This window comes from Aulonocara sp. 'chitande type north' Nkhata Bay, linkage group LG14 (genome assembly GCF_057382095.1).
Source record: "Aulonocara sp. 'chitande type north' Nkhata Bay isolate Kocher_YH1m ecotype deep benthic linkage group LG14, A_spYH_male_GT1.1, whole genome shotgun sequence".
Classification (NCBI taxonomy): Eukaryota; Metazoa; Chordata; class Actinopteri; order Cichliformes; family Cichlidae; genus Aulonocara; species Aulonocara sp. 'chitande type north' Nkhata Bay.
In genome coordinates, this window is record NC_141357.1 from 6,057,681 (window position 1) to 6,079,132 (window position 21,452).

The following is a 21,452-nucleotide window of genomic DNA, read 5'->3' on the forward strand; positions in this document are numbered from 1 at the left end:
TTGCAGCATAACTAAGGGAGGATTCAGAGTCACCTGATCCAGCCCAAACTATATGCTTTAGCAAAAAGGAAAGTTTTAAGCCTAATCTTAAAAGTAGAGATAGTGTCTGTCTCCTGAATCCAAACTGGAAGCTGGTTCCACAGAAGAGGGGCCTGAAAACTGAAGGCTCTGCGGCCACGCGGTCAAACATAATCAACACAACTGGAAATAATGCTTGATGTAGGAGATTAGCAAGTTGCCAGTTTGCACTATTTCTAAGCTTTAGGTCAAAGACTGCTGCCCCGAGGTCACAAAGAAACTCCAAACCATTGTTGCAGCAGTTCTCTGGGCACTTATTGGGCACTTAATTTGAAGTATGTAGCTTTCATTAGCTACATGCTTTCATTTTAATTGGCAAGAGGAAATCAAGAAGATCATTAACTGAATCTTCTGTCAAATCTGTTAAATTAATACTCAGAATTTTGCTGACTTTTCATTAAAATATGGTTTTAAATAAGCTTTTCTTCCCTTGGAAGTTATATTTCTGTCAGCATCTTTGCTGGTACAGGATTCTTCTGTACTGTAGGTTCCAGTCCAGGGTCCTTTCAGTACCATGTCTCTCTCTGTTATAATGCCTCTGGAGAAAGGCTGGAGCCGCCTTGCATTCCTGCTCTGTGAGAACCAAGCACACTTTCCTGCTTGCTGCCTGTAAATATATGACACGCTGGTTCTACTATATGTTGGTATCGCAGACTGCATACTGGAAACTGTTTAAGCCCCTGTGTTTTATTTCATTTGTAATTTTTCAATGAGTAATTTAATCTAAATGGACATGAATCCATAATATTGTTAAACGAAGACTTATCTTAGACTGGACTGACATGTCCTGTTATTGGTAAGTCACTGTCATTACGACATTTTCTTATAATTTTATTAAAACATAGAATTTCCTAAAACTTTCTCTTTAAAAAATAAATACATAATATAATCCTGTAGTACTGAATCACCATTACCTTCCCACGTGCATTTCTTTTTCAATGAAAAATGTGAAAAGGACATTATAAAAATAATAATACAAGTACAGATGGGTAGTATTTTTTAATAATTTTAAATATCATTAGCTTTTAAATATTATACATATTTCAATCACCAAAGAAGAGAAGAAACGTATTGAAACAGATTCGAATAAAGTAGACTGAGAAATTCAAAGGTAGTTTAAAGTCAAGGATTTCTATTGGTTTAAAGCTCTTCTCCTACAGCCAATCATAGCCCTCTAAATAAAGGTTGACGGAAGTTCAACAAACCATCAGAGAAGCTAGTTGCCGTTAGCTTACTGAAATACGATGGTGTCCCTACGGCAGGTGTTGGTATGTAGACTGTGTTAAAACGGTTACGGGGACCAGGAGGAGGCCGGCTAACATAATGCTTTCTGCTCTGGTCTGTGGCGCTCTGGTGTTCCCTGGACTTTTCTGCAGCTCCAGAAAAGTCCTTAAATCCACTTTCACACAGTGGAGCGACGCTGACGTGGTTTGTGTCAGTGAGAGGTCAGCATCCACACGGGTCACCTCATCAGACTACGTTAACACAAACGCCAGTTTAATGTTGTGTTGTTTATCTGTCTCGTTACACACACTGCGGAGATTTGCTTCCTTTGTCACATTACTAACAGGAAAGAGCAGCTAAATTCGGCACATATATAACAAACCATAGAGGCGTTTTTGACGTAAGGAATCCTCTGATTCCCGTTAAATATAAGCTTGACTTAGATTTTAGAATTTGACATAATAATTTGGTTATGTGTTTGTAGGATATGTGCCGAAGGCACCACATTACACGCCTGTGAGGGTTTGAATATTCATTGCGTGTGCAGTGGGGACTATTAAAAAGCCAGACAACAAATAAACGTGCATGTATTCCAGTGCAGTTCTGTCTACCCAAACCGTTGCTTTGCTTACTTTAGGCTGGTTTCTGCCATACATGCTTCTCTGGCTACTGCAGCTGGAGTCACAGTCATGACATCCTGCAGGGACGTCATGGCTGACAGGTTAGTGTTTCATAGTTTGTTGCACATGAAGACATGAGTTATCATTAGATTGTCAGTTTGTTAGTTCAGTGAAAGTGTTTCCTGTCTCTCTTCACAGTCACTGGCTGGTGAACGCGTTTGTATTGTTTGGAGTGCCCTACATGGTCTTTGACATCTATGCCATGTATCTGAGCCACTACCATACTCAGAAGCTCAAAGGTCATTCCAGCTCATACAGCGGCCACTCTCTTCAGACAGTGAAGGCTTTTCTCATCAAGGACTCCATGTTGGTTCTTCATCATATGGCCTTGCTTCTCATTTTCATGCCCATCACTCTGGTGAGAACACTGAGGAGTCTCTTCCGCTTTGTGTGTTCAAGCTGACTTGCCACTAAATGTTTGATTTGCAGTTCTTCAGAAGAGGACTGGGGGACTTCTTCATCGGCTGCCTGTTCATCACAGAGTTCAGCACTCCTTTTGTCTCCATTGGAAAGATTCTCATCCAGGTAATGCATGGGATTTACCTTTAGAGGAAGGCTGACATCAAGAAATCCCACTAGTGGCAAGAAAAGGTCTGCTTAAAGTACAGCACAGAGGCTTCGATCTTGGCAGCACAGGAACAGGACCTAAGCTCCCGATCCATAGATCGAGGAGTCTCCCACAGCTGACAGGACCAGAGTGGCAGACTGTACAAAGACACCAGAGACTAGCCAAAACATATGGGTGTGAAAATCTGTCACACTAACAATTTCAGATCATCAAGCAAATTTACTGTTAGAGAAAGATAATTGATTTAAATACAAAATGCAGTTTTTAATGATGAACCTACCTGGTCCTGTGTTTTTATTGTGGGACCGTGTGCAGGGTTTATAATGGTCATGTACAAAAGATTGTGTTGTAGTACGACAAATGGCATAAATTCTTATCATGTTTGCATAAAAGTGTTTTGTGTTACGCACATGGATGTATTAGGGAAGTCCCCTCACCATCTTTCTGTGTTTCATATCCAGCTGGGTCTCCACAACACCAGACTCCACAGGATCAACGGCATCATTGTCTTGCTCAGCTTCTTCACATGTCGGATCCTGCTCTTCCCCTTCATGTATTGGATGTATGGCCGGCAATTTGGGATTCCTCTGCACAGAGTGGTCTTTCACCTGCCACTGCAATGCAACGTGGGTAACCTAGTGCTCCTGGCTCCACAGATCTACTGGTTTATACTTCTGTTGAGGAAAGCCAACAGACTGTACCTGAGGCAGAGGAAGGGGCCGGCCCGCAAAGACTGAAGACTCCATGATTTTCAAAAAAAAAAAACCAACACAAAACCCTCAGATTATTGCTACAGTTAATGAAAAAATAAGTTTATTATTTTCATAATAAACTTAAGTCAGATTTAAAAGGAGAGAGTTGTTTAACTGTGACTCTATCACATAGTCTGTCAGCAGTGCTGTTTTCCTTTTGTCTGTTCAGCTTTTATATGTTAGAGCCTCAACAATGTTACCCAACTACACAGAATCTGTTTGTATAAATTAAAGTCACTTTAATGAATATAGGATGAAATAATAACACACTGATGATGACTGAGTGCCCCTGGTGTACAGTACACACATTTAGCTTACGTTTTCATGCTGTCTACAATGTTAATGCAAATAAGAATAACTGCTCAACGTGTTGCAAAATATGATTTTAAGTTTGGTTTTTAATTCACAGAGAGTTCAAGCTTGTTACTTCTTAACTTGAGTTCAGTGTGACAGATTTCCTCCTTATTTCCATCTCCATGCTTTCATTCTTGCACCCTACATGAGTAGTTTTGTGTCCTGCCCTCACATACAGCAGGTCCGTGTCTCATTATATTAAAAATATCTTTTCTATGACATCACATAGAGCCAAGAATAAAAAAATAAAGAAAACTATTTAGAGTCGTCTCCAGCCTGAGCTTCTGGCTCACAGGGATAACTTGTACATACACTGACATCATTAGCGGATTATTAGAGAGGTGCTCATATTAAACATGACCTTAACATTACACTGTTGTTAATCAGCAGGCATATTCAGGATTGAGTTTTTGCAAACTCAAAGTGCTCAGTGGGAAACAGCAGATAGATCAGTGTGTGCATAATGCTGCTGAGGACACGAGCTGAGCAATTTTCTGCTGCAGCACAGCCTTCATCTCCAGGTTCTCCAAGTTGTCTGAGATGGTAGAGAAGAAGTGGCGGGTGTTGTCGCACTCCAGTGGGGTGCAGCTGTTTGGGAAGGCGGCCATAATGGCCTCGTACTGACTGAGGATCTCCAGACTAGAGAGGAACAGAGGCTCACATTGGCCTCCTGGCATCATCACCTGAAGGGAAGACACATTTCACCAGTGAGCCTGTAGTCCTGACTCAGGAAAAGAACACACCGAGAGAACTTTGTAGCAGTCAAATACAATGGCATATAACACATGCTGATCCAAGTGCATTACTAAATTTGAGCAAACATGCTGCTTGGTTATAAGAGGAAAAAATTAGCCAATCAGAGACAGAATGGTGTAAAGAAGTCGTACCTGGACGTGCTGAACATGGCAGAAGAGCTGGCTCAGAACAAAAAGAACTTCCTGGCTTGGAGCAGTCTCCTTCTGTGAATCCTTTGATATCAGAGGAGTGTCTCTGGCTTCTTTGGACTTTGGACATATGAGAGTTGGATTTGAGTCTGTGGTTGCTGGCGTTTTAGGAGGAGTTGAAGCAGAAGCAGTAAAAGCACCAGATGAAGGAAGAGGCAGTTTGGCTCGTAGTGAATTCATCATGTCCCTCACAGCGTGGGCGTATAACCTGCCTACGTGTGCCCAGCCATTCGCCGACAGCCAGTCAGAGCAGCTGGAGCCGCAGAGTAGCTGCAGGACTCGAAGCAGGAGGACTGACAGGCGGAGTTCACATGAAAACTTCCTCAGGTCCAGTAGGGGCAGAAAGTCCACGTACTCCAGAGAGAAAGGCACGTGAAGGCGGCTGGATGTGATCAGCTCACGGAGGCCTCTCAGCAGCCTGCTCCACTGGGAGACGGAGCACCAGGGCAGCATCTGAGTCAGAGCCACTAGCAGGCCTTTGCTGAACATGCTGACGTGGTCAGGTTTGTGCTGGTCCAGAGTGAGACAGGACAGCATGGTGCTCTGCAGAGAGTCAGATATGGAGCAACACTCCATCCAGGCTAAAAGACCTGTGCCCAAACCGTACGAGGGAAGGTCCACACCCAACCATTCCTACAGGACAGACATAGTGTTCAATGCAAACTGAGAGCAAAAACAATCAGCTCTAGAGAAACCACACAAATAACAGTATCACATATTTTTTTTCTCAAAAAGTGAGCCTGTGAGCCAGATTTCAATGTTAAAATGCCCAAATTTACAGCATTAAAAATTTGGTTTACAGCCTGCTACAAAAATGGCTTAAAGGTCTACAGGCTGAGCAGCATCTGCTGATTGAAAGCCTAAAACTTGTACATTACGGTGGCCCGCAGAGGTCAAAGAACACCAGCAAATAGAAAAATCATTAAAAAAATGGAAGTGTTTTTGTGGACATAATAACAGATGGCTGTTTAACAGCTAATAGCAAACATGTACAGTATCTACAGTTTTATATGAATCTTGTGTTATCCTGCATCGTCTTCTCTGACGAGTCCTCTTCTTTTAAGCATGTCTCAGTGTGATCGTGTGCATGTTTTGGTTCTGGTCACTTCTCTAGCCGGTCCATCACATTATTGTGTCCTGATTAACACTTCAGTTGTGGTTTGTGTGCTTTTACGCGTTTTTCTATTTTCTGTTTTTTTAAAAAAAGTTTCAGTTAATTTGACCTTTCAGGGCTTTCGAGTTTTGATTTATCTGATCACAGAACAGTTTGGATCTATCGATCCATTTATGAGCTTTGCCTCAGAGAAGACGGCAGTGTTTCTGGATCATATTCACAAACAGTGATTTCTGGAAGCGTTCCTGATTTCTATGATGGAATCATGGCTGTTTTTTTTTTAATCCATTGCTTTCTGAGGGCCTGTCCTCTGCCACAGAGATTTCTCCAGATGCTTTGAACTTTTTTGAAGTTATGTACCAGAGATGATGAGATACTCAAAATCTTTGCGATTACATTTCTTTGCAGACTGGTATATCTCTGCCCATCTTTTACTTCTGAGAAACACTGCCTCTCAAAGATGCTCTTTGTACTCTGTATTGTTACTGACTTGCTTCCAGTTAACCCAATTAGTTATCAGCCACTTGTTTTAGTAACACTGACTTTTCCAGTCTTTTAAGGCCTTGTCTTAAAGTTCTGCCTCCAAATTGAAAAGGAGATTTTTTTTCTTCTTCTTCTTTTTTTTTTTTTTTAAAAAAAGGTACATTTTCTCAGTTTAAACATTTGACACGTTGAGTGTTGTACTTTGAATAAAATGAGGGTTTAAGATGTTTGCAAATAAATTCATTCTGTTTTATTTATGTTTTACCCAGACCTGGGTTTGCATTTTCACAGATTGGATGTTGATACTTGACACTGTTCTTCAAAGAAATTCAGGAGTAGGCGGGTTCCGCAGTAGGACATACCTGTTCAGGTAGATCACACACAGCAAGTAGAGAGGAGGGCACTTCATTTTTAAAGTGCTCCCCCCACACAGGGTTCAGCAGGAACTGAACCGTCCAGTCCAGCTCTTCCATCTTGTTGTGGAGCCAGAACAGCGCTCGGGACCAGCTGCTGGGGGCCGCTGCCACCTCCGCACCCACCACCTGCCCCAGAGTGGTCAGCACTGACAACAGCAGCTCCTTCATATCCATGGACCAGATGTGGTGGTCTGGTGGTTGCTCCCAACATCTAGGAGGGATCAGGTGGGTTTAAGTTGAAATCAAATGATGTTAAACGCTATAAAGGTTTAACAGCTCAGAAATAAAAAAGTGGAAAGCTTTACTTATGATACAAACCTGAGAGTCTGGTTGTGTAGCTGGGCCAGCATGTAGAGGAGGGGGAAAGGAGAGCAGTCGAACACCCAGTGAGGAGTGGTGGCTGCTTCCTGCACGTCCACAGACAAAGCAGTCTGAAGAAGCTGGATACTCAGCTCTGCATCCACAGAACAGTGAGCTGGCAGAACCACAGAATAACTATCAGTGACAAATAATTTACTTTACATCCCAATGCATTTATGTGACAGCCTTGGGTTATAGGTAGATTAGCCAAATGTAACTTAAAATGAATCTACAGCTGTGGTCAGAGGTTTCCATCCACTCATGTCAGGTTGATTTGGGTGACTTTTCATGATTTCCTTAACCTGTTTCTTTTCTAGGCTGGAATGCTTGTATAGCATCCATCTGTAATGACTTTAAAAAAAGAAAAAAATAGGGTGCATGTCTGAATGCAAGTTTGAATTTATTTTAGATTTTCTTTGATGCACACAGGGCCAAGATTTAACATACAGGCTCTCATATATACATGCACCTTACTAATATTTGATTAAATGTGCCTTTAACCACACTTTAACCAGATGCTTTTAGTAGTCATCTGCCTTAACTCTGGCTGCTATTTAAACACTCTTATTGGCAGAATTGGTATTTAATTTAAACACATTTCATTTAAATTGGTTGGTCATAGTGCACAACTTTTAAACAGGGTTCAGTTCAGAACTTTAGGAAGGTCATTCCAGATACTTAATGGAGCCAGCTTTCAGCAGCTAGACTCTGTGATCACCAGTTCAAACAACTGTATGTAAGAACAAGTACACTGTAATTGAACCGCTGTTCCAATTTCTGGAAAAGACAAACAGTCAATCTCAGATAAGATGAAAGTGGTTCAGGGACAACCCAGGGACCATCAAGCCTGCCTTTAACTGGAAACTTCTGGAACAGCAGCATCACTGTCCACAGTGAAGAGTTGTTTTTTTTTTGTTTTTTTACATCGCCATGGACCAAGAAGGTGCCAATATAGAAGCCCCTGTTCCAAAATCGACATCTTCACACTTAACTGACACTTGCAGCTGCAGAGGCTTTCAAACCTAAGAATGCTGTACCTGCTGTCAAGCATGGTCGTGGTAGCATCATGCTCTGTGGCTCAAATCAACAGTCAGATGGTTGAAACGTGGATAAAGAAGGCTGACGTTACCGTAACCTTCTGGAATTCCCTTCCTAAAGCCCAGACCTCAACTCTAGTGGTCTATGCCTGGAAACCAATAATTTTGAATAACCTATCAATTCTGCCAAGAATTATGCCAGATGCTTATTGGTAACTACTAAAAGTGTCTGATGAAGATGCAACATGCTACGGTACACTTAACCTTTTCATTTAACATTTAGAATTTTGACCCTGTCAGGATCAGTGAAAATAAATTAAAACCTGTGAATCCAATTCTTGTTTGGGTTTTTTCAAAGTCATCACACATGTATGCTGTACAATCATTCCACCCTGGAAATGTTAAAAGCCCAGACGTGATGGAAGCACCACGTTTACCATGACATTCATATCCATGACGAGTGGATCTAAACTTTTGATCACAACTGTAAAATGCTAATAAAATAGCTAATGTAGGTTGTGGTAAACATAAACATGTGATATTCACCTGTAGCTGAGAGGTTAGGCAGGACAAAGGTTTTCACGACTTCCTGAGGTGACAGAACGCTTTCCCTCTTTCCTTCTCCCTCAGCTGAAGTGACGGGCTCCATGAGCAGACCCAGAAACTTGAGGAACTGTTCTTTTTCAGTTGCTAACAGTGACTTGGTCTGGATCATGTCCTGTAAACACTTGCAAAGTAAACTGCACACCACATTTTTCCTCCCTCCATCTCTTCTTCCCCTCTGCTCTCTGAGTCCTGGCAGCTGTTCCAGGATCTTAGCCATTAGAGAGAAAGCTCCTTTGTTGAAAACAGCCGAATGACAGCAGGACCTCAAAGTGGCTTTGGGGTTCTGAAAGGCCACTCTTGCAACTAGAGAGGCTGCCGTAGTCAGATTGCCCTGTGAAGCTCCCACTGAAGCTCCGCCCGCCCCCTGAATGATGCAGTTGAAGGCCATGTTGAGCTCCTGTTCAAACCCATCAGCTAGAGCAGCAGGTACAGAGCACTCGAAGAACCCCCTGCTGGATAATCTCAGCATGGCAGCCAACGCTTTGTTCTGGTCTTCTAATGTGAGTGTGGAGAAAATACCTGAAGTGATTTTCAGCAGTTTGTGACACTGCCTCACATTAGCGCTCTCACTATGGAGTCTGCTCATTAGGGTGGAGGCGAGGCTCATGAGGGTGCTGTGCTGCCGGAATGCCCCCTGGTTTTTTTCCAGGCAGTCGAGCCAGCGATCCGCACGTTCTGCCCATAATGGCTCGCTGGCAAACAACGCTGCAAAGTCCTCACAGTCTTCCAGGTGATGGGTGATGATGACAGCAGCAACCTCTGCGCTCACTTCAGGGCTGCTCTCTGCGGCAGGGAGGGACAGTGACTTCAGCACACCTCTGAGTGTATCATTCTCTCCTTCAAAGTCGTCACTACCAGCTCCGGGTGCTTCCTCTAGAGAAGCCAGGACCCTCTGGATGCTTTGTTCTAGCTGGAAAGCAGAGTAACTAGGGCTGGAGTGGTCACACTGACTGAGAACACCGCTTTGCCAAAACTGTGCAAGCTCTGTGATAATCCTCAGGGCTTCACTCAGCTTCATCTGCCGCAGATTAAACTGAGAAGGTGTGTGAGAAGCACGCAAGTCTTTCAGAGCTTCCTGAATCATTTCAGGACTCAGCTTCTCCATGTTCTCCTCCCTGGCTCGGAGGATTTTACACAAACAGTCCAACTTCTCTTTAGCTGGAAGCGCCACGTTTTGGTCTATCAGGAAGGTTGTGTAAAGAGCATCGAGGGAAATGGATAAGGCCTGAAAGCAGAGGTCAGGTGAGGATATGTGACCTTTCATGTCTTTGAGTGCGTAAAGAAGAATGTGCAGAATATCTGCTGAATTTGGCGCGTCTAACTTTAACCTCTTTGCAGCCTGAGGGGACAGACTGGAGGACTCAGAGGAGAGGCGAGCAAGCTGGCTGGCAAACATCTTCTCTATGCTCTCTTCTTCTCCAACCTCCTCTTCCACTCTGCCTTTCCACAGCTCCCACCAAACCTCCAGAAGGAGTCGGACATCGTCTTCCCCTATGGGATCGCTCCTCACATGTTCCACCAGCCTTTCCAGCTCAGCACAGATTTGAGCGTGAGGAAGATGCAGGAGGAAACTGGCAAAAACACCCGCAGCTGCTGCTGACTTCACCAGCTCCAGCAGGACGACACGGCTGACCTCAGGGAGGCTGTTTTGGAGAGAGAAGAAAGGGTTCTCCCTCCAAGCAAACTCAACGTTCTCCTCAGCCTCTCTGCACAGCAGCTTCAGCCACACAACACAAACCATCCTCTTTTTCCAGCTCTCAGCTGCTGGGTTGGGACAGTCACTGACTTCATCCTGTCTGCAGATTTCTTTGAGTGCTTCCAGGATCACATGTCCCACCCGGCTCCAGTCTGCTTTCTGAATGGTGGACAGAGATGAGGGGGAACACAGCTTATCAGCCAGGAGGAAAGCTCCCTGAAGCACTGTCGAGTCTGAAAGAACAAGAGAAAAGGCATCAAAACTCAAATTTGCCAGAGGAAATGGATTTTTTTCAAAATTTTTAACTGTCCTCTCGGCTCCTTAAAGTAGCCTAAAATGGCAAAGCTGCGCAAAAAACAACACAGTTGATCTTAAGACCAAAAAATGCCACTTTGAAAATGGCTTTTGACTGGAGATAAGCTGAAGTTCAACTCTGGTTCATCTTAAGTTGACAGTGGAAGGAACATGGTCTGAAGCCTGAGCTCAGAGAGGTTACTTATATCTCATTATTTTAAATCGTGATCTTGTATATGAACATCCACACTCTGTAGAATAAGGTATTGGTGTCTATTTTTCAGTTCCACACAGAATGAATACAAGCTATATAAATATATATAGAAAAAAATGTCGCTGCTCTGTCATTCTCACACACATACAGCAGAGCGGTTAGAGAACAGCATTACCTCTTAAACTGCTAAAGCTGATACTGTTTAATTTTGTGGGGGTTGATTATGGCGAAAAATCTCTGCACATGCAACATTAACTGTAGCAAAACAGAAATTGTGACTCGTGTTTTCTGTATGGGAACGTGAGGAGTGTAACGGTTACCTTTGTTCATTATTAGTGCCAAAGCTGCAGAGTGGACCTGGATGCTGAGAAGCTAGTTTGCTAATTTTAGTTCCAACTATAAGCTGTACCACAGCTCTAATACTTTACATCAGAGTATAATGAAGTAGAGAGCAAACACGATACTACCTCCCAGCAAAGGTTTCTATCAGAGTGACACAAACTTCGTATAAAGCGCTTCCGCTGTTAGCGTCAGCGTGTGCAACCAGAGAGTATTCATGATCAAGAACTCCCACTCTGTGGATTTCCGGTTTCATAGAGGGCGCTCTAAGCATATGGCAGAATGAATAGAGCTCTATTCAGCCCCAGAATGTCATTTTTGTTGGGTAAACAATTTTGGTTATTGTTTTTTGTTTTGTTTTTAAATATTTTCCTTAATAGTTAATAGATGTAGCTTCATTTTCACATTTTTATGGTTTCCAACATTTCGGTGTAATACAAACAGCACCAAGAGCCGCATAATGCATCGACTACTTTACTTTCAGGCATGAAACACACAGCCGCGGAAAACGTCTGACAGTAACTTCCTGACAGTGATCACCTTCGACCACCACTTTTTTTTTTCCTATTTCGTTTGGTTTCTTATTCAACCTTTTCAAGATGTTGTTGCACTAATGTTGTCTCCCAACGAGAGATTGTAATATGTGCATAAATTTAATTAAAGTACGAAAAAAAAACAAAAAAAAAAAACAAAAACCTTCGACCACCACAAGCAGCGTGTTCTCATATGCATGATAGGTTTTGTTGTGGTTTAACTACGCTCCCAATATCTAAATAACGTATGATGTAGATTATTAGACCTAAAATCGGGCATGGAGAAATAATTATTTGAGTGCTTTCGCTACATTCACAGCTATTATTTGAGGACTTTCAGGCGAACTAAATAGTGAAACGAGATTAACAGGAAGTGACATGACTCTCGTCCATCAGCTCTGGTGCCGGAAAGACTAGTAAGGCTGCTGTCGTCATGCCCTCACAGCGACATCTCAGGGCAAAGTCAATACTACGAGTTTTATATAAAGTCAAAAGCAAAAGCACCTGTTGCAAGCTGTTGACTCCTCATGAACTCCTGTGAACTATTTATTAAACTATGTGGTGCGGTGGTTCACATAGTCACATTACAGCAATCCTGAGTTCGAATCAAATATGGAGTACATTTGCCCCGTGACTCCAAGTACACCGGGTACCGCTCACAGTTTAGAGTCCGTTTGTGTGGTAATGGATAAAGTAAAATATGCACCTACCAGACAGACCTCTGGCCACGTGGCAGCTGGGATAGGCTGCAGCTACAATAATGTTACGTCTAACATTAAAACAGGAACGCTGTAAAAAGAACTAGGACATTGTATCCTGATTTATTTATTTATTTATTATTTGCAACTTCCTAGCATATATTCTCGATTTTATTAACTTTTTTGATTATGATTAATGTTTTTTTAAAGGTTATGTTTTCGAGCTGCTCATCACGCCAGAAATCGCACTCCTTTTTTCTTTTTCCTTTGAAATGAAAGTGAAAGTGTCAAGAGAAACTTTGTGTGGACATCGGACAACAAGGAGTTCGACAGTGGAGAAGAATGAGGGTTTTAATCTTGAGGATTTTTGTTTATTTGTATCTAAGTGCAGGTGAGTTATAGTGCAACACGTTGTCACAGATTAGCTTAGGTCAGTTTGTGCGTGTTAGGTCAACAGTGACTATAGATATTCTAGTCTACCGCATGAATTCCAACGGCTATGCTGTCTGACTGATGTATTCGTGTCATTCAGGTGTGTGGAGTGTCCATCAGATCCAGTGGCTGCCTTGTTACTTCATTGATGAGCGTTTATATTTGAACAAGGACAACCACACTGAGACTCGGGTCATCCCCAGAGAGGCTATACTTCAGTTTGGTCAGAAAGGAGATGCTCCTGTTAACCCAAACGCCATCACTTTCCTGGTCATCAGTGAGTTACTGCAGCCTGCATGAGGAGAAGGCTGAAAAAACAACTACAGTGTGTTAGTGTTTATTTTATTGTCTTCTAGGATCAAAGTTGGATCTGCTGCAGTATGTGGAGGGGGTGGAGGCAGAGCAGCTGAAGTGTGAGCTGCACAGATACAGCACAGAGGGCGGTTACGTCCGCTGGCCTGTCCTCGGTGCCCGGGAGTACAACCACTGGTTTACCTGCATCCTCAGACACAGCAGGGGCCGCTTCACAGTCGCTGGCACCCTTAGACACCCCTCTGACCAGCCTCCCCCAGGGCAGCCAGACTACCACAACTGGTCTGTCATCGCTGACAAAGAGGTACTCACCACCGCAGGTAAACTCACATATGAGGATTCAGTTTTTTTCTTTTGAGCCATACAGACCATCTCCTAGGGGTTTGTTAATTGCCTGCCTGTTGCAGTGGCAGAAGTTCAAGGACAGAGTGCTGAAAAGAAACTGTGTTTGTATCTTGGAGATTAGAGTAGAAATAGAGAGACAGTTATAGTTATATTGACTTGGAATGGTGGATGGCCAAATAATTGTCATGTCATAGATACAGGAAGTGGTTGTCACCTGTTTGAGTAAAGGACACTTGTGTTGTTTGTCACACTTTTTCCACAGTCGCCATGGTCATCAAAACACAGACTCCCTCAGTTAAAGCACGCCTGAAGTCCCAGCAAAAGCTCCACTGCCAGTTTGATGTTGACCACAAGGGTGCAAAGGTCACTGTAGAGTGGCATAGGCACCGCCCTGGTGAGAGGACCAAGCTCTTCAGTTACAACAGGCACACAGGACAGACTGAGGGGAGCGGTGTCGGACTACGTGCCCTTGCGGCTGGAGATGCCTCTTACACCCTCGCCTCCACCACAATGATCAGTAAAGGGACCTACATTTGTTCAGTGTCCGTGTATCCACTGTTCACCAAGGTGGATATATATCTGCAGATTGAAGGTACATAGGATTGGATCATTCCCTAAATGTCTATACTACCAGTCAAAAGTTTGGACACACCTTCTCATTTAATGGTTTTTGTTTATTTTCATGACTATTTACATTGTAGATTCTCACTGAAGGAATCAAAACTATGAATGAACACATATAGAATTATGCAGTAAACAAAAAAGCGTGAAATAACTCAAAACATTTTATATACTTTAGATTCTTTAAAATAGCCACCCTTTGCTTTGATTACTGCTTTGCACACTCATGGCATTCTCTCCATAAGCTTCATGAGGCAGTCACCTGAAATGGTTTTCCAACAGTCTTGAAGGAATTTCCAGAGATGCTGAGCACTCCTTGGCCCTTTTGCCTTCACTCTGTGGTCCATCTCATCCCAACCCAGGTCAGTTGGGTTTAGGTCAGGTGACTGTGGAGGCCAGGCCATCAGGCACAGCACTCCTCACTCTCCTTCTCAGTCAAATAGCCCTTACACAGCCTGGAGGTGTGTTTGGTGTCATTGTCCTGTTGAAAAATAAATGATGGTCCAACTAATAGAAAACCGGATGGGATGGCATGTTGCTACAGGATGCTGTGGGAGCCATGCTGGTTCAGTGTGCCTTCCATTTTGAATAAATCCCCAACATGTCACCAGCAAAGCACCCCCACACCATCACACCTCCTCGCCTGCTTTTCCTTAGTGGTGCTTTCTTAGCAGCTATTTGACCACAAAGGCCTCATTCTCACAGTCTTCACTGAACAGTTCATGTAGAGATGTCTGCTACTGGAAAATCTGTGTGGCATTTATCTGGGCTCTAATCTGAGGTGCTGTTAGCTTGTGATTTCTGAGGCTGGTGACTCAGATGAATTTATCCTTAGCAGCAGAGGTGACTCTTCGTCTTCCTTTTGTGGGGCAGTCCTCATGTGAGCCAGTTTCATCGTAGTGCTTGATGGTTTTTGGGACTGCACTTGGGGATACATTCAAAATTTTAGCAGTTTTCCAGACTGACTGATCTTCAGTTGTTAAAGTAATGATTGACTGTTGTGCTTGCCATAAGAAGCTGTGTCCAAACCTTTGACTGGTACTGTATATGTTGTCAGTACAAACAATGAGAGTAAGAAACCTATTTTTAAATAGCTCTTTATAGCATTTTATTACTTTGACCTTCAGATCAATCTATTGACCTTGAAGGAAATGTAAGAGGTCAAATGTGACATGATATTTGAAATCTTTATATGGTACTTTTTATATGTTGTCAATATACAGCACCCTTTTAAGAATCTCAGTTTTAATGAACTGTTAAATCCATTTGTTGGATTGTTACTCCACTACACTCCACTAAGTGTGGTCAGAAACTTTTTTTTTTTAAATTATTCTGTTAAGTGTGTAACCTGAAATGCATCTTACCAAATTTGACTTCCTAGAATTCTGGAACTCAGACCAAATCTCAACTTTTAAATGTCACCAGTTTTGACCTGAAAGAATATTAAATTAAAACGAGTGAATTAAATAAAACAGCCCAGTTACTATAATAAATGTCTGCTGTTAGGTATTGAAATTACTATTATTATTTATTTTTCTCTCTCCTTTCCTCAGAGTCTCCCCACGTCTCCCTCAATGTTGCAACCACCCTGTTATTGCAGGAGGGCAAGGACTTGATGGTTAAGTGTGAGGCAAATGGCTACTACCCTCGGGATGTGGAGATAATTTGGTACGAGGAGGATCCAGGCACTCCACATCCCAAGCCACTAAACCATAGTGTTCTGTTCAGCCACAAAGTAAATGGGGACATGACCTTCTTGCTGTCAGGTGTCTTCTACCTCCAGGCTGCGCTCAGGGACTCTGGGAAAAAGTTCACATGCAGCGTCTCCCATCAGTCCCTGAAAGTGCCCATAACAAAAAGTTTCACCCTGATTGTGGAAGGTGAGTGTCAGTATAAGATAAGATAAGATAACCTTTATTAGTCCCACACGTGGGAAATTTGTTTTGTCACAGCAGGAAGTGGACAGTGCAAAAGTTATGAGTATAGTATAGTACTAGGAGCTAGCAGCTGGGAGGAGCAGAGCCTGATGTGTGTTCTGTTTCAGAGCCAACAAACTGGATTTTGTACCTCGTTGTGGGCTCTGTTGTGATCCTGCTGTTGTATGTGAAGCGGCGCTACCTGCACTCAGGTGAGTGATACAGAATTCCAGCTAAATCACACCTGAGGAGCACGTGCTTGCTGTTTGGGATCAACTGACATATAAAGCATGTTCAACCCCAATTTTAAAAAAGTTGCAAAGTTGTGTGTAAAATGTAAAGAAAATAATATAAATAACATATATTAGAGAAAATGATATTTATTCTACAGAAAATAGTTATTAATATAGATAAATAAACAGAATCGATGATTTGGAATTTAAAAGAAAATGGAAAACATGTAAAAAGACTAAAGTGACAAAATTTACGGAGAAAAATACTAGACTATTGAATTTGATGACAGCAACATATCAGAAAAAAATGTTGGTGCTGGGCAAGAAAAGTCTGGAAAAGTCTGCAGTACTGAAAAAAAGCGGGAGAAACATTTTTGGAGTCAGTAACATGACTGGGTATAAAAAGAGCATCTCAGAGGGGCAGAGCTTCCCAGAAGTGTCTAAGAATTGTTTGACAATTTCAGAATAATGTTCCATAAAATTGCAAACTTTAAATATGTCATAGTTTCCTGTACATAATATCATCAAAAGGTTCAGAGAATGTGTCTAAGGGACAAGGTCAATTTCTTTTTTAAATAGTTGCATTGAAGCATTAAATTTGATAGTTAATCAAATAATATGCCACCTGGCAAATGAAAGGCAACAGACGATAGACAAGGCAGAATATCCAATCAGAATTGGGCCATGCTTTAAAAACAGGGATTCTGTCATGGAAATCAATGCAAAGCTCACGAACGCCTCTACAAGTGAGTGTCTGTGAATACAGGTCACATCCACAAATGCAGGTTGAAGCTCTGTCACACAAAGAAGAATCTAAATATGAACTTCTGTTAACCCAGAGCTTCCCAAAGTGTGGGGCCCGCCTCCTAGAGGGGAGCGCGGAGCCATTGCAAGGGGGGAGAAATATGAAATATGAAAAGGGGAAAATAAAACCCAAAACACTTGGAAACTGCTAGCACAGGGCGCCCACACAAACGCAAAGCAGGAGATGAAGCATCGCATTGCTGAATATATTTCCAAACCAACTTCATTCTAAGCCAAAGACTTACCCGTGTAGGTGTGGACGTATCGTAAAGGAGTTAGTCGTTTATTTTATTACTACCTGTAATTTATTGCAGATTACTTTTATTTGCTTAATTGTTTACTAAATGTTTGAGGTGTGAAATAAACCGCAATGGAACAAAATATGGGTGTGTGTGGTTGGAGGATGGCGGGGATGGGAGGGCAACATTTGTCTTGTAAAACAAAGGGGGGCCTAGCAAAAAAAGTTTGGGAACCACTGTGTTAACCAAAGCTTATGAAAAATGGACTGAAGCTAAAGGAAAAAAGATGTTCTTTGGTCAGATGAATCAAAATGAGAAAGTCATGAACCAAGGTTCACACTCAGTAGGGACCTAAAGGCAGACTTGATACAAAATTCACAGGAACTATGTACAGATTTATTTCTTTAACATAAATGATCAGGAACAACCAGGGGAACGAGAATATAACTCAAGTCGAGGAAACCGGGAACTGAAATGCCCTGAGAATCCGTGATGGGGACTGTGGGAAGCTGCAACAGAAAGGGAACAATTACTTGTGTGCAGGAAAACAGAGAGTTAAAACTAAACCAGATTAAGAATGCTGTGGGCTACAATCAGAGTCAATATTCAATACTTGAATAAACACAGAGGTTAAGAGAGCCAAGTTAACTAAGAGTGAATAAAGGACTGGCGTGGAGCAGCCATCCACGGTAAGTGAAATAGTTTTGGAGTAATTGCCAGGGATGGAAAACAGGTGCAATACTGATGGCCCAACCCAAGGGCGTGGCCACCGAGGCAACCTGAACGCTCCCCGGCTAGTGTTCCCATTGACCATGACAGAGAAATTCTTTTTGGAAAAAACAAGTTCCCAGACTTGTTATCAGGGAAGTTCAAAAGCCTGCATCTCTGATAGATTAGAGGTGCATTAGTGTTTATGGAGTTGCCACCTTCCAGGCAGTTCTGGGACTACAGGTGCAGCAGGTGGTGCTTTTCTATTTGTGCTCTATCCTTTTATCTTTGATATTTTCTCCTATTTTCTCCCACTTGCTTTTTTTTTCTCCTGCCTGTTAGCTTAGAAATGGTCATATTACACTGTAATAACTGAAATAACACTAATAGAAATGAATACAGAAACGAATACAGAAACACACAAAATGGAGGAGCATATAGAGATTTTATGGCGCTCATCTTGGAAAAGCGAAATATGTTTGGCACAACATGGGAGTCAGCTAATAATTCGGATTACAATTAGGCAGGACAGGTTTAATGGGGGGAAAAGTTGTTTTTCTGATCTAGTTCCCTTCTGGGTTTTTAGTCTATTTTGTATCCATTTAGTTTGTTATGTGTTCCTGCCTCTGTTGTATTCTTGTATCAGACCTAATCTCATTTCGGTATTGTGGCACTTGCTCCTTGTGTTAGTTTACTGATAATTGTGTAGTGTTTCTAGTTTGAGGCCTTAGTTTTACTTCTCTGGGCTCTGTTCTGGGTTATTAGGTTGTGTTCCTTTCCTCTTTGTAATTCCATGTTTAGGTACTTCATGTTGTATGTTAGGCGTTGTTTGTCTCCTGTGCTTGTGTATGGTTTAAAGCCTGTGGTGTCATCATTCCTGATTTTTTTATTTTTTTTCCTATATGTCCCAGCCTTATCAGTTCACTCCCGAATCCTGATTTCTGCATTTGGGTTTGATACACTCAATACACAGCTCTACACCATAGAGTTACTGCCATCAAATTCCGTCCACCCATTCTCTTACATTTATCCTTATCAGGGTTGCAGGGTATCTGGAGCCTATCCTCAGTCCAAAGACATACAGTTATTGGGGTTGAGTTAAGTGGTAATTCTAAATTACCCATGAAAGGTTGTATGTCTCTCTGTGTTAGCCCTGTGACAGACAGGCAGCCTGTCCGGGGTGTACCCCGCCTCTCACCTTGCAGTAGGTGTGACAGACTCCAGCCCCCTGGGACCCTCACAATAAATAAGCCATTAAAATCAAAATGAATTATTTGTGTTTCTTTAAATTTTCCATTTTATCAGTTTTAACATTTGATATGTTTTCAATGTTTGTGAATAAGATATGGGATCATGAGATGTGTAAAGCATTATATTCTGCTTTTATTCAGATTTCATACACTGTCCCAGCTCTTTTGGGACTTGTTGTATCACATGTGAGATGCTGAAGTTCTTTAAAGTAATTATTGTTTTTTTTCCCTCCACAGTGTGGAGAAAGTTGGTGCAGGTAAGGTGATATAAAAACAAAAAACAAAAAAGGGAATGGCAAGCACCTTGAGATGACTGTTGTTTTGGTGTTGTACAAATAAAATGGAATTGAATTGAAAGGAAGAAAGGAAGAGGTTGTGGCCACAGACTGAATAAGAGAGGTGAGCTGCTAAACGAGTCTTCCTTCAGAGTCTTCACAGATACATCGACGGACTGAGGGCTGGTGAACTCCTGCATTCCATGTGTGACAGTGAGGCAGTGCATTACAACTCTGCTTAAAATGATGGGTTACCAGCTAGTGAACTGGTTGACTTGAACAAGTGTTGTATTTTATTTTATTTTTCTTTGTTAAAATTCATGGTAAACATTACAGTTTTGTTTGGGTCATTAAATTTCAGGGCTTTTTAAGAGAGGCCCTTTTTTTAGTTTGCAAAAGGGCAAAAGTTTGATGGCTTCTTTTTTATCAGGTATGAAGAGTTCGTCATGTTTTATTAATTTAGATATCAGTGATTGAGACATCCAATGTAAGTCAATCACAAGTCTGTTGGCAAATAGTTTTCTGAAGTACTAACAAATAAGTAGTTACTTTTTATTACAGTTTATGCTCCACAGATTACTCTTTTGGATTCAGGATGTTATCCTGTATACTCAGGACTCTTTCAAAGATTATGTGAATCAGAGCTGAAAACTGAGGATCTGAATTCAGTGATCCTGATGATGGCTTCAAAGAAATATACAGGGACATACCAGCTCACAGCTATTTTAGAACAGATGGTCAGTTGTAATAACACTGGACTGATGTCAGATTGTACTGATGGAAGCCTATTTAATTCAAGAGCATGGATATATTGTATTCTTATATTTTTGTAGTGCATTTGATGATGTCAGACATCTTTTTCAAATGAAAACTTTGCACTACTTTGGATTTGGAAAGAAGCTTGAACACGCAATCCATAAACTCCAAATTCAGTTGCATTTATACCAAATGCATCAACATTTTTAACCACATTTATTTTCTTTGTATAACAAAATTTGTTTACTAAATTAAAATTGCATTATCTATATCTTAAATCACTTTGAGACATTGGAAAAGAGAATGCTGCATAGGTTAAACTGGACAAACCATCCTTCTGAGATGAGATAAAAACTTATCCCACTGCCTTCAAGATGGATGGATAAAGAAGACATTGTGTACTCCGAGACTTCTCCTGGACTCAGACAGCTCTGCATAGCAGCAATTGACTTTTGTGATGATAAATGTACAAAAGGTTTTTAGAAGCATTCAGTTGCAGAAAGTCTAATCTTCTTTTATTTTGAAGGAATTTGAGGCTGAGGAGGTTCATGTAACAAGGAGTAAGCATATTTCACTTCCTCTTCCTCCCAAAGGGAAAGAAGAGAAATTCAAAATTGTAAATGAATTTACCAACAAAATAATCATTCAGGCTTTAGTTGGTTTTACTTGGATATGACCACCTGAGTATTCTGTGAAGATGATATAGAAAGTGTGGATTGTCTGCTTTTTCCACACTGGCTTTCTGGAATCACAGGAGGAGTTGGTTACAGTCCAACAGGATTCAATAAAACAGTATGGAATATGTTTTGGGGCTTTGGTATCAGGACTCTTTTTTTCTTTAGGAACTTTTTTTTAATGCTTATGCTTTTTTCATGTTAATTAATATTTTTAATATTTATTGTATTTGATATGTCTCTTGATATGTCTCCTAAACACTCAGCCTTTGTATAATTTATTTTTGTTTGGTGGATAAGCGCCTCATCTGTTCGTATTGCTATTGTTCATTAATAAAATTGGGTGGAAAAGTTCTCTTGTACGACGTGTGTTGAATTTCAGGACTTCTCTCTATTGATCTGGTATTTTCATGCGGTCAGTTTTCACAGCGACACTTCAGGACAACAAAGGTACTGCAAGTTTAATACAGTTAAAAAACAAAAAAGACACCCCCCAC

The 21,452-nt window shown here is 41.6% G+C and overlaps 3 protein-coding genes across 3 annotated transcripts; 2 read left to right on the forward strand and 1 right to left on the reverse strand.

The window, feature by feature from the left end:
• The first annotated feature begins 1,253 nt into the window (after positions 1–1,253).
• Positions 1,254–3,403, forward strand: LOC147313937 (ceramide synthase-like). Its single transcript, XM_086260700.1, has 5 exons — positions 1,254–1,523; positions 1,940–2,023; positions 2,121–2,340; positions 2,412–2,507; positions 3,012–3,403. Exons 1-5 carry the CDS (start codon positions 1,402–1,404, stop codon positions 3,285–3,287), a joined length of 798 nt encoding a protein of 265 aa, XP_086116826.1. The 5' UTR covers positions 1,254–1,401; the 3' UTR covers positions 3,288–3,403.
• On the reverse strand, positions 3,342–11,319 carry gemin4 (gem (nuclear organelle) associated protein 4). The gene is made up of 6 exons (XM_086260699.1): positions 11,141–11,319; positions 8,557–10,545; positions 6,932–7,088; positions 6,560–6,824; positions 4,544–5,233; positions 3,342–4,339 (listed from the first exon to the last, which is right to left on the reverse strand). Exons 1-6 carry the CDS (start codon positions 11,148–11,150, stop codon positions 4,106–4,108), a joined length of 3,345 nt encoding a protein of 1,114 aa, XP_086116825.1. The 5' UTR covers positions 11,151–11,319; the 3' UTR covers positions 3,342–4,105.
• A 1,064-nt stretch (positions 11,320–12,383) lies between these two features.
• Positions 12,384–21,438, forward strand: LOC147313939 (tapasin-related protein-like). Its single transcript, XM_086260701.1, has 7 exons — positions 12,384–12,781; positions 12,923–13,099; positions 13,179–13,454; positions 13,742–14,071; positions 15,654–15,980; positions 16,145–16,228; positions 19,488–21,438. The coding sequence occupies exons 1-7, from the start codon at positions 12,733–12,735 to the stop codon at positions 19,514–19,516; spliced, it is 1,272 nt and encodes a 423-aa protein (XP_086116827.1). The 5' UTR covers positions 12,384–12,732; the 3' UTR covers positions 19,517–21,438.
• The last annotated feature ends 14 nt before the right edge of the window (positions 21,439–21,452 follow it).